This window comes from Rhinichthys klamathensis, unplaced genomic scaffold, assembly GCF_029890125.1.
Source record: "Rhinichthys klamathensis goyatoka isolate OS25496 unplaced genomic scaffold, OSU_Roscu_1.1 h1tg000254l_1, whole genome shotgun sequence".
Lineage (NCBI taxonomy): Eukaryota > Metazoa > Chordata > Actinopteri > Cypriniformes > Leuciscidae > Rhinichthys > Rhinichthys klamathensis.
The window spans coordinates 4,783,349-4,797,348 of record NW_026606776.1 but is presented as its reverse complement, the minus strand read 5'-3'; the positions used below and the strand labels follow the sequence as shown (position 1 = coordinate 4,797,348).

The 14,000-nt window shown below is 36.7% G+C and overlaps 1 protein-coding gene across 1 annotated transcript; it reads right to left on the bottom strand.

Annotated features, from left to right (window-relative positions):
* Nucleotides 1–4,364: 4,364 nt before the first annotated feature.
* On the bottom strand, nucleotides 4,365–5,581 carry rprmb (reprimo, TP53 dependent G2 arrest mediator candidate b). The gene has a single exon (XM_056266794.1). It carries the CDS (start codon nucleotides 5,303–5,305, stop codon nucleotides 4,988–4,990), a length of 318 nt encoding a protein of 105 aa, XP_056122769.1. The 5' UTR covers nucleotides 5,306–5,581; the 3' UTR covers nucleotides 4,365–4,987.
* Nucleotides 5,582–14,000: the final 8,419 nt, after the last annotated feature.

Here is a 14,000-nt window from a genome sequence, read left to right as displayed (position 1 = left end):
TGTTCATCATCATCTCTTCAGAAAATTGTGGACTAAACCGCTCAATTCATATAGATTTGTTTTATGATCTCTTTATGAACTTTTTGAAGCGTCAAAAGCCCCTTTCACACAGAGATTCCGGAAAATACACGGATAAAGCGACCCGGGATTTGACCCGGGTTCGTTTGATTTTGGTTCATTCACACTGCCAGTGATTTTCCGGAATCAGAGAGTGCGTTCACACACAACCCGTAAAAATCCCTTTAAGACACGTGACATCGATGTGACATGTAATGTCTCAGTAGCGTGTATAGTTTGCTTATGAGCTGCGATTTCTCTCTGGAGAAACCACGCTTGTGCATTTTTTTTCTCTGATTCGATCATAAACTAGCGCATTACGTACCGTTTCACTAGCCTGCTTTCACTTCACTTCAGCGTCATCATTACGACACGGCATTGGTTACGGCTTTTGTTCACACAGCGCGCGTTCCGGGACTGATCCCGGCAATGTTACTAGGTCCCCAACCCGGCATCAATCCCGGGTCGTGTTTGCGTTCACAAAGAAGGCGTTCTGGCAATTTCCCGGGATCAACGCGCTGTGTGAAAGGGGCTAAAGTGTATTGCAAAGCTCTCAGATTTCATCAAAAAGATCTTCATTCGTGTTCAAGAGATGAACAAAAGCCTTACGGGTTTGGAACGACATAAGGGTGAGTAATTAATGACAGAATTTTCATTTTTGGTTAAACTATCCCTTTAATTCTTGTTTGTTGTTTAAATTCATTTCCAGAAGTAGTTTATCCACTTCAAAACCTGTTGCATCTACATTAGTCGGGTATTTTAAGGTAAAAGAGAGATTTTTGTGTGCATGACCACACTCTCTCCGTGTGTTTGTGGTTTTTTTAGCCTTACAAAACATGTTCTTGCATAACTTTGTAACAATGTGTCTCTTTTAATGCTGTTTCTGTTGAGGTGAAGGTCTGTCAGAAGTAAACCATCCCAATCACCTTCAGCCGTGCAGTGCAACTGTCACAGACAATGCACAATATTCCAGCCTGAAACCACGTTACTTGGAGGTTGACCGGTTTGCTTGCTTGCTTGTCTTCCATTTAAATAATCAGGGATGTAAAAACAACACTGGAATATTCATTGCTTAGATGTGGGATTTTGTCAAATAACGCTAGCAGAATTGTAAGAATTTATTTATGCAAAAAGCAATAAATTTGCAGTTTAAATAATAAATTGTTCTTTTTCTGATTTGTTTTTCACTTTTCATTCTAGCACTAGTTATGTGTGCTTGCCTATATCCTTTCTCGTAAAAAAGGCCTCCAAATAAAATCATAATGTGCTGCAATTCACAAAGACATGAACCTAATAGAAACGTCTGTTTTGCATTTGCGGGTGAGCGCTTCTAAAGATCGCAGTTAAGGCCTAAGGGCGCAGACGTGAATGTGAGTGACAGTCGATATGAAAGCATTTACTTTGACGCCTTTTTACTTGTCACCTCAAGGCTAGTTTTCATGAAAGGGCAGCAAGACATGTAATCATTCTACGGAATAAAAAATTACACCCACGGCTCGCTATGTGCGTCTAACAAAATTGACTCCTGATCTGTCTGATGAGCGCTTCAGACAAAAACAACAAAAAACAACAAAAAAAACCTGCAAATAGACAATACAAACTAATAACAGTGCTGCAATTCAGAAGGGTGTAATGAAGTTTCAGCCCTGGGTTAAACTCATGGAATTGCAAGCATGCCATCACAAACATATCGGTGGTTGATGATTATTATTGATATGCTTATGTAAAATGGTGAATTATCTGATGTTCGCATGCAAGACTGTTGACAAATCTTTGAATTTGTATACAGGCCACTGGGAAATATTCAGTGACTTCAATTCTATTCAGGGTTGTTATCATTTTATTATTAATATCATCGTTTTTAGAAATGTTTCCTTGGCAATAAACTGAAATAAGTTTAAGTTGAAGCACTAAAATTATTAACTGAAATAAAAACTAAAACTGAAATAAAAATAACTTAAACCTAAAGGGTAATATTTGAAAAAAGGATAATAATAAACTGACAAAAGCACATAACGAAATTGCTTAAATTTAAAATATTTAGTTTATATAATTAAAACTTTGATAACACTGCTTTTATATAATGTCCCCTCAATAAACGTGTAATTAAAGTATAAAATAGTAATAATAACACTTTCTCTATTTGTAAAAAGGACAGGAAAAGATGAGTGAATAAGAAAAATAGCTTTGGCTAAAAAAGTAAAGATCTGAGAGGAGAAAATATACTGTTTTGCTGGTAGTATTTGAAATTATGCAACGTCGACAACAACACAGCATGAGCTGAAAATTTTAATTTCAGTCAATTTGGCTTGCTTTGTATAAGGTGACAAGTCCATGGAACGAATTAAGCCAGCAGATGCTCTTCCAAGTTTTAGACTGCGAATCCATCAAGGCAGTTAATGGGCCAGCTCAGTGTTTGGCCTTTTCCCCCTCGCTTAGTGTTTTCCATCTGTCTTTCTTTACCCACTGATCTGGTGATGGCATTAGACCTGACTTCTTTAATGCAATCATCTCAGTCTTTGCACCATGAACTCCGCCATCACAAAACCAAACCAAACAAAGAGAGAGAGCTCACGTTTTTTTCAATCAACAATAGCCTAGAATCTGCCTCGTTTTGGCTTTGTGTTGGATATGGAGTTGGACAAGCTGAATGAAAACAGAGATTGTGTGTGTTGCTTGGATACTGGCTAGAATGAGATAAAAAATATCTGATGTTAGCCTTGGTCTGATTCCACATGAAGAGCTCCGTGGAACCAAATTTTTGAATCAGAGCAGTAAGTTTAGACTCCACATAATATTTCCTCTTTCAGGCTGTCTATTGATTGTTTTAGTTTACAAGGAGTCTAATACTCTCTCTCTCTCTCTCTCTATATATATATATATATATATATATATGCGAATGTTATATATAATGTTGCTTAAGCTGAAGGACTAAAATTATTCACTGGAAATAAATAAAATGTAAAATAATGATAAAAATAAACCAAAATACAAAGCACATAACTAAATTTAGCATAAAAAATAAAATGGATTCAAAATGTTAAAAATCTAATATAATTAAAATAACACATTGAATACAGTTTTCAACCATTTTGTTAATGTTTTTATAGTAACATACACTTTTGAAATTAAAATTCACAAACACTCAGTGTAGCCCAATTCCTGCAGAACTGGCAGAACCCCCCCCCCCCCACACACACACACACACCCCACCCACCGGACATACAAATTCAGCAGAGAATTCAGCCCACCAAGGGAGAGAAACACATAGGACTATTTTAGGGCTATTTTTAATTGGCCATTATAGCAGCTCAGCAACCCTGCAAACACAGGCAAGGAGAGTTTTGTCAACTCTTAAGAGTTTAGTTCATATGATATGCGAGTTCATGTAAAAACTCATAAAGTGAGTGCTGGCCCCATTCATGACACTTTTTGCTTTCTGGTGTTTATCATTTGCACAGCTGTTTGACGCACTGATGTGTGTAGAGGAGTGAAAATATGCCTACGGTATACAAACACTGCTCTGGACAGAGAAGGTTCAGGTAAAAGGGTGATCTGTACTGGTTAACAGATGTGTGCCGTGTAAGTAAACTGATTGTCATCTTAGTTTAAGTTAAGTAAATTATGTAGTTGTGCTGCAAGTTGCTTAAGAGTTCAGACGCATTCTTTAGGTTGTTTTCTAATATTAATAAAATATTTGAAAGAAAGGTATGGTCTTGTTAGCTTGCAATATTACTGAGTCTGACTCTGTATCTACACTATAGGGACCAAAAGTCAGACTGCATTACATATCTGGGTTTTTTTCTTTAATAGTTTTAGTTTTTGGATATAGTTTTAGGATATAGAAAACTTTTAAAGAACCTCGGTGTAAAATTAATATGCATATTTAAGATTAATTTATTAATTAGATTGTTTCTCTTATTTTAAATTATTTTATTTTACTGATAATATAACTGTTGAGAATTTATTTTATATATGTATGTATATATTATTTTTATTTTTATTTTTTAAAGTAAGAACGAAATTGGAAGCATTTACATTAGTGATCTCAGACCTTTGGACCACATATTATTCCATGGTGGATGGACCGCTATTGATCTAATTTTGTTGATTTGTGCAAGATTATTTGCCAAAGGCTATAAACATAACTGTATTAGTCCATATTCCCCTTTCCATCTGATGACACACACTAAGTGTTATTTGCTTCTGCAGAAAATTACAACAATGTAATAATGATTCAGTTGTTTTGTACTTGTCTTTTATATAATTATTATTAGAAAAAAAAATTCTGAGGTCACAGTGACACATTACATTTATCAGTTTCAAATTTATGTCACTGTAATAAAGTTCCACAAGTTTTCTTTTTTAATTCAGCATATTACAGTATTCACCCATAAACACAATGTAAATCAGTTTTGCTGGCCAGTAAATTAATTGGAGAACATACTGTAGTAGAACAAATACATCTGTCACTGAATGCTGCACAAAATAGACGTTAATATCCAGCATTAAGAAGTGCTTTTGTTACACAAAATTATTATTATTTGTTATCAAACTTATTACTCAAAATACATGCATTGTTTACCCACATAAATTAGCAGTCTGAAAACAGCGGTTTGTTCTACAAGCATTAATAATCACATGAACATTACTCATGGTCCATAAAGTGGGCCAAATAGTCCATGTTAGAGAGATATTTTACACTTTTATATTAATTTCAGTCACCAGGTCTCACGGCACACTTTCCCCTTTACTTTCCTCACAAACTGCACTTTTCCCAGTGAAAAAAAGCCAATACTGAATCATAAATGCAATGTGCCAGTTTCTTCTACCGTCAGGGAAGGACCTCTCTTCGTTTCAGGAGGACAACACGGATAGTTTCGCACATTACCAAAGCTTGCGTCCCATCTGACCATCAAACTTTTACGCACTAGTACGATCCAACGATGACCGCTTCGACATCCTTTGACGGTCTTCTGTCCGTGACCAGAAAGTTGATCATGCCCTCGGACTTAATAAGCAGGTTACAGCCTAAAAAGAAGATGCCGAAGACCACGGTGAGCGCGAGCACGCACATCACCGCGATCTGCACCGCGCGCATGATGAACACACTGCGCTCGTCCAGCGTCGTGGACACAAACCCGCTGTCCGTTACCACTGAAGACACGTTACAGCACGACAGAAAGCTCTCGCTGCTTCTGTTGGAAAACAAAGCACTCTCCGTGTCGTTGAAAACTGTTGAATTCATTCTGAACTATACTCTCCGGTCTCCCCTGGAAGAGAGGAGCAGGTGCGTACAAAAACACCGGCTGAAGTTTCCTTCAGTTCTGTAAAGTCACAAGAGCAAACAAGATCTTGACAGAATTTGTGGGCCGACATGCAGTAGAGAGGATGGTTGTTCTCGGACCTGTTGTGGAGGTAATTAGGGGCTCTGGTGTACAGAGGACAGGGGTATGTCTCCTGAGAAGTTCAGTGTTTACAGGGTTTTTCGTTCGTATTGCGCCCCCTTTGACACAATCTGAAAACGATGCAGAGGTCGGTATGAACTAGTTGAAAAGTTAACTGTGACCAACCACATTTAAAATCACGTTAACTATTATCTTTCTGTATGCTTCTAGTTGGTGATATATTTTTTTTAATTGTCAGTAACTGTTCATATTCATTCCAATAGTGAAGAATGTGAATTGATTTAATCTTACTAGTAGGCTAGTTATTTCTTTGCTACTAGTCACTTTATCAGTAGTGACACATAACTATTATATTGTTACTGGGAACAAAATGCAAATTATGCCATTAAATTGTATGTGATTCAAACATCACTTTGGGTTATGTAATCCAAGTGTAACTGGAAGCTAGTAATTATATAATACTTATTCTTTCATAACTTGTAACTATTCAAAAGTACTTATTTATTAGACAAATAACATGTATATTGCATTTTTAATGTTAGTAAGATTTTTAACTGAACTATTAAACTATAAAAAAAACATTCGGACTATTATAGCAAGTAAAAAAGCAATTAGTAACTACTAAGAAATGTTACTAGTAAAAATTGGGAAATAAGTTTTGTATAATACTAAAGCTGGAATAGATTGTAAAATAAGTTAAGCAATTTTCAACTTTATGCTATACAAGATTTGACACTTTTTTGACAATAGTTTAAGTTGTGATGACTTTAACATCCAAGTTGATTGCACTTAAAAATGTAGTCCCCCTGTAGTCAATAATTGTATCCCTTAAAACTCATATTTGATCATCAAAATGACATTTAAACTTTTTTCCTTTGGAAAACAAAAATCTTCATTCCTCAAAATAGCTTGAATGTAACTCTACACCCTTCATTTAGTATAGCCTACCCTGTCCTATGAATATGCAAATTAGCCCCGCCTCCACTCACTCGCACCAGCTGAGAGATCCACTCGTTGACGATCACAAGTTGAAGTGATACAGGTAGTTTGTGACGTCAGAAACACCAGCGATTTCAAACCTGCGTTTTTTGAGACTGTCTTTGGTTCACTGCAGTTTTAAGGGGAAAATACTCAGCAATGGTGTCGATTTATTAATTTGCACATGGTTTGTCTTAAAGCACATTAAAAACGCCACAGACATATAAATAACATTAAAAGCTTGATTTTCACCACAGGGGGACTTTAAGGCAGCAATCTTTTCTTTTCCTTTTTTTTTTTTTTACAGTGTAACTATTGGAATAGTTAATAATAAGAGATTTTTACCCAAAAGAATATTATAGTAAAACTGTAATAGTTATCAGAATCAGTGGAATTGTCATCTGTCTTATTGGAATAGTGATTGCAACTAATCAATACTTGTAGTGTAATTGAAAGGAAGAAAAATACTAATAATTAATAGATCCCTTACTGGTAATTAAAAATAAGCACTATAAATGCTGGTCAGAATACATGTTGAAATGGCTTGGCGCAACAGAAAACTAATTAAATATCTTTTGCATTAGTTAGTTGAATTAGTATTATTTTATTTGGCTTTGAGGTATTAAATATGATGTTCATTATTTTTTAAATGTGTTTTGCATGCAATGACTAAAGACTATAATTAGTTGGAAACAGAATTGAGCCTATTTTTTAGTCTGCAGTCACACATGCAGCAGAGGGCAGAGTTGCTCCTGAAATCTGTCCCACTGGCGGTTCTCTATAATGTCTTGTGAACATGTAATGCAGGAACAGTGTTATAATTACAGCCATGTTGATTATACAAGATCCGTTTCACACATTTTAATCAAATAATCAAGCTAAATAACCCAATCAACCCAATGTGGTTCAATTTGAAGCACATATTGAAGCACTATGCTGTGGCTCACAGTTGGGTTTAACTTGAAAATGGAAATCCATTATTAATGAAACCACATAAACCCTCAGGAATGAGTGTTGTCCATGTAAACATATGGATATAGAACAGCAGGATTACCATGGAAATATATGGGAGCAATATTTCCGTTAGACGCCACTGTGGGTGTCTGCAACGTGACAGTTATAGATAATCTTTTTAATATAATTCTGTTTACACACTGTGAGGTGAAAATCCATGCAATTGACTGTACTTGCACTATATATAGTGGTCCTTCAACTATAGTATTCATTTTGCTTTGAAATCACCACATCTTAGTCATGTATTTTGTGCTCTTTCAGGGTTAAATGTGTCTTGAACATGCACTTAACAGCATCAAAGCTCTTAGATATCAGGCGAATTAAGTCCTAAAAGCCCCTTTTGTGAAGCATTCAGCGGTGGGAGAAAGAATCGATCATGGAGGGTGCTTAGATCCTCTCAAACCTGCCCTTTTAATCAGCAGCCAGGTAAACAGGGTCTGTGCAATGTACACACATCCCACAATGCATCTCACGGAGTGAGTCCGTCAAACAAGGGCCTTTTGTTTTGAGCAGTGCTATTTTACATGTCCTCTCTGTCCTGTATCACCATATGTGTATATGAATCATCAGACCTATCCGAGAGAGAGAGAGAGAGAGAGCTCTCAGGACATAGAGCTATTCCTGTCTGGGTGTTACTGTGCACATTGAAATGTGCTCTCTTCAAATGCTTTCACTGAGCGCTTGCTTCCCTCAGTGGTGGAGGGGGATGGAGGCAAAAAAAGAGAGAGAGAGAGAGAGAGAGAGAGTAGTAGTGTGGGTGGCTATGGGTAGAACAAGCTACAGATGGAAGAGTATACAGAAATTTGTCATACGCATGGAGAGATTCAGCAATGAAAAAAGCAAACTGTCAGGGTATTTTAATAGAAGCTCAACCTTATGTTGATGTTAATCAGGAAGAAATGAAAATATGCTTAAATATCATACCTATTTGGAGTAGAAACCATTTTCACTCAGAAATTGCTATTTCACTAACTTTACAATAAGGTTTCATTTGTTAGCATTAGTTAACTACATTAGCTATATTCTTACAGCATTTATTAACCTTTATTAATGTTAGTTCACGCTGATGTTAACTAATACAACTTTTGATCTTAAAATGTATTAGTAAATGTTAAGATTCCTGTTAACTAAGATTAAAAAATGCTGTAAAAGTGTTTTTTATTGTTAGTTCATTTTAAGTAATGTGGTCAAATAATGTTAACTTTATTGTAAAGTGTTACCAAAATGGCAAGCATGACAAATAGAAAGAGCATTTTCTTGTAAATTGTTCTTGAATAATCTTTGTTTTATTTACAACTTTGAACATGTTTTTTTTTTTTTTTTACATTGTATAATGCATGACTCATCTGGCAATAGCATTCATAGTTGTAATGTATTATAATAATGAATAAAAGCTACAGATGGAAGAGTACAGAAATTTGCCATATGGAGAGATTTAGAAAAGATGGAAACAAGGCAAAAGAGGAATCTGAAACGATTGCAGGATAATAAAAAACAACAACGCAAAATGTCTATGTATTTTAATACATCCTTAACCTTATGATGATGTTTATCAGTTATAAGTGAAAAATATAAAAATTGGTGTAGAAACAATTTTCACAAAGACACAGCAAGTAACATTGAATTAAATATGAAATTTTGAAGTAGAAAAAACGAAATAGTATTATCTAACGTACTCCAATAATCTTTGTCGTATTTGAAAAATCACTTTTTACATTGTGATGATGCACGATTCCTCTTGGCAATGACATTTATATTCGTCTCTTCGTATTATGAATAAAAGCTATATGGAAGAGTACAGAAATGTGACAGAGGAGAGATAGAAACAAGGCAAAAGAGGAATCTGAAATGATTGCTAAGTATGTAATATAGGCTCAGCCTTATGATGATTTTGATCAGGTAGATGTTGAAATCGGTTCAAAATACCTATGATGCGTGACTCATCTGGCAATAACATTTAAATTTGTGCGTTGATGTAATGTAATATCTTCCTTTTATGAACAAAATTGCCATTTTCTTTAAAAGCTGTGCATATTTTAAAATGTGTCTTGCATTTTAACACGATTTACACAAATACCAGGCAGGATGATATGAACAGTTATATTTTTTTCATTTTAAAATAATATATCGTGTCTTTAGTTATATAACGGTGAACATGATTTCACTAAGTACAACATGTTCCTGGATCAACATCTTTGCTTTTCCTGGAACATCATTCCAATCAACCAATCAGATTTGAGGGACAAGTTTACAGCTTATGACAAGTTTAGGCTTACAATTAGAGTAAGGTGCTTCTACACCAGTGTTATTCACCTGGCTGTCATTGTCCTCTGATTTTAGGGACTTTGTTTTTTGACAGGAATGTTGTTCCAGGATCAATCCAGTAATATATCTAACTTGGCAAAATCATGGTGACTGTTAAATAACAGGATGCATTTTGCTTAACAAAATAATATCTGAGAGCAGTTCTGCTAAAACATGATCTAAAACCAAAAATGTATGATATGCTTCAGATTTATTAATTGAAAGTTAAAATGCAATATTTATCTGTTGGTACAGACTTCTCTTTCTAATCTCTGGGGACAAGAATGTTTAATGTCAGGGCTTTTAAAAGCATCACTCTGACGAACTCTGCCATCTAGTGATTATTACATGAGAGGAATAGCAGTTACTGATTGGACCTTCCCAACCTGTCATTAGCTTCCCACTGTGCCGATGAATCTATTTAGTAAACAAATAGTCAGACTTTCAAGAGTCAGAGAGGGCGTTTTTAGTTACAGTGCCGGTGGTGGTAAAATTCCTCTCGAATTATTCCAATTGTTATGTGTCATTCTCACCAGTGACATCATTAGAAGCTGTCTGGACACGTTTCATCACATGTCATTATGCTCCGTCAGTCCTCCTCCAGCGGTGTAATTATTTGTGTAGCTCATTAAGGCATAGAAGCAAGTGTCTTGAAGGAAAACCTCGTATGGCGTGAAGCAGTTGTGCTACGCTAACAGTCAGGATGTGCTTTTGCAGCGTTTAGACAAGTGCATGTTGTGTCTGATGTTTGCTCTCGGCATGCCGTTGGTGTTTGCATGTGTATTGGATTGTCCTTGGCGCAGACACCCTTAAGCCTGTTCTACACTAACCTGATACTTCACTACAAACAGAGAATACCAATGGTGCGCTTGGATTTGAAAGCTTCCAGAAACATAATAGTCTAAACTAGAATGCACTCTTAGAAGTAAAGGTTCTATATTATAGAACCTTAAAGAGTTCTGGCAGGCGCATCATATCTATAGAACCTGTTATGGATTCCCATTATAGGATCATGTTATGGATTTAGTTTTAATACATTTTTTATTTTGATCAAATTTTATGTAAACGGCTCACAAACATACTTTATCACTAGAACATTTTGAAATAACCTGTTAAACATGAAAGTATGCAATCATTTAAAGTGCCCCTATTATGCTTTTTTGAATATACACTCACCTAAAGGATTATTAGGAACACCTGTTCAATTTTTCATTAATGCAATTATCTAATCAACCAATCACATGGCAGTTGCTTCAATGCATTTAGGGGTGTGGTCCTGGTCAAGACAATCTCCTGAACTCCAAACTGAATGTCAGAATGGGAAAGAAAGGTGATTTAAGCAATTTTGAGCCTGGCTTGGTTGTTGGTGCCAGACGGGCCGGCCTGAGTATTTCACAATCTGCTCAGTTACTGAGATTTTCACGCACAACCATTTCTAGGGTTTACAAAGAATGGTGTGAAAAGGGAAAAACATCCAGAATGCGGCAGTCATGTGGGCGAAAATGCCTTGTTGATGCTAGAGGTCAGAGGAGAATGGGCCGACTGATTCAAGCTGATAGAAGAGCAACTTTGACTGAAATAACCACTCGTTACAACCGAGGTATGCAGCAAAGGATTTGTGAAGCCACAACACGCACAACCTTGAGGTGGATGGGCTACAACAGCAGAAGACCCCACCGGGTACCACTCATCTCCACTACAAATAGAAGAGCTCACCAAAATTGAACAGTTGAAGACTGGAAAAATGTTGCCTGGTCTGATGAGTCTCGATTTCTGTTGAGACATTCAGATGGTAGAGTCAGAATTTGGCGTAAACAGAATGAGAACATGGATCCATCATGCCTTGTTACCACTGTGCAGGCTGGTGGTGGTGGTATAGTGGGGGATGTTTTCTTGGCACACTTTAGGCCCCTTAGTGCCAATTGGGCATCGTTTAAATGCCACGGCAGACCTGAGCATTGTTTCTGACCATCTCCATCCTTTTATGGCCACCATGTACCCATCCTCTGATGGCTACTTCCAGCAGGATAATGCACCATGTCACAAAGCTGGAATCATTTCAAATTGGTTTCTTGAACATGACAATGAGTTCACTCTACTAAATTGGCCCCCACAGTCACCAGATCTCAACCCAATAGAACATCTTTGGGATGTGGTGGAACGGGAGCTTCGTGCCCTGGATGTGCATCCCACAAATCTCCATAAATTGCAAGATGCTATCCTATCAATATGGGCCAACATTTCTAAAGAATGCTTTCAGCACCTTGTTGAATCAATGCCACGTAGAATTAAGGCGGTTCTAAAGGCGAAAGGGGGTCAAACACAGTATTAGTATGGTGTTCCTAATAATCCTTTAGGTGAGTGTATAGCTGTTTGTGAATGTAAAATGTCTGCAAAGTTTTAAACATCAAATTGCCTGACAAATAAAGTTACCTCCTAAAGGAAATAATCGAATCTGAACTGTTGAAATGAGTCGTCAGAAATTCCAGTCTCACTTCCTGTAACGTAACATACCTACGTAACAATGTAACAAATTTGCATAATGCCCACTTATGGTTTTCATTGGCTGCCCCGCGAACAACGTCTTCTTCGCCCCGCCCCCAAACACTGTAGTTGTAGCTGAGGCCTGGAAGAGTTTGGTTGAGAAGATGCTGTTTTCAGTGCTGCGAATCCACTTTGAATGCACTTCAAAAGGATGAGGACTGGCGCTTGAATTGATATGGAAAAAACGACGTCAAACGCTGAGAAAGCCTTCAGAGCAGAAATTCAGATATGTAATAGGTGTTTCATTTCCGACACACGCTGTGAGCGGTAGACTAATCACAACAGACTGGGCCATCTGACCAATGAGAGCATTGTAGGGTTTAGAGAGACTGAATCTTCGAACAAACCATTTTCAGACTCTTTGAGAAATGAGGTGACGTGCAATGTATTTTATGAGAAAATGAAAGTGTTTTTTAGCCTTGGATGCATGTAAACCTATTGTAGGAGACCGCCAAAACAAAATTAGGAACCTTTAAAATAGATTAATACGGGCACTTTAAGACATTCCTCCTTATAGAATTTTTTTTTGGCATAAAATTTAAACGAATATCTATACTGAAACCCATTAAACCCTTTTTTTTCCTATGCAAAAGGACTCAAAATAGCCACGTCCTGCTTGTGTCTGCTTCCAAAAGAGCTAATACACACTGTGCATGTGTGCATGCAACTTATAATTGGAGAGATATTCCTGATGAAGTTCTGTTACAGTCTTCCATTGAGGATAGTGCTGACACTTACAGAGCAGCAGAGTCAGTCCATTATAGACTGGAAGTCATTTGCATGACTCCAAAATAACAGACTAATTGTGCCCTTATCTTCCAGCACCCCGCCTGGCTTGAAACAGGAAGTGATGGAAAATTGCAGAGGTGGAAAAGGACACACAGGTGTGAAATAGAGTTCAGAGTGAGTGTTTTTCTGGTGTCAGAAAATGACAAGTATTGCTGGTCATAACAGTTTGCTTTAGAAGCTTTATCAAATGAAGAATGTGTTTTGTTAAAGAAAGCTTGCTCCCCCTGCTCTATCTGACACTGATGTGACAGTATATTCATCACCTGTATCTTCTTCATCCATCATTCTGACACATAAAGGGCCAAATATATTAAAGGCTGGACATGAATTATTTTATGATGAATTGTTTTTTGGTGCAAAATATTTGATGACCTTCAGCACGTCTGTTTACGTTTTGACATCAAACCCGGAGCAAATTCTGTCATTTCAAATCTCATGTAAAGTGTTATTCTGGCTTTGTCGTGTTTATAGAATGAGCTGATATAGTAGTTATCATTTCGGGACAGAATTGCTAAGACTCCTCTCGCTAAATATATATATATATATATGTGTGTGTGTGTTAGTGCTGTCAAATTTATTTTTTTCAGCTTAACGCCTTAATAATATTTAACAATTAACACATCATTTTTTTTCCATCATCCTTTAGCATTACATTTTATGATCATGCTCTTATTCTTGCAAATGCTAGTTTTAAACCATACAACCGCAATAAGACACAAAAGAAAACGAAGTGCGGTACTGGCGCGCGTCTGTGAATCTCCTGTCGTCTCGACTCGTGTGCACTGAAAGCTGCTTCAGACAGCATTTTTGCCAAAATGCCCGTTTTGTGGAGTATCCTTGCAAGCACAGTCTTGAATGAGTTAAATGAAAGTAAAGAGTTGTGAGAAAATGGGATGCGTGTCAGAT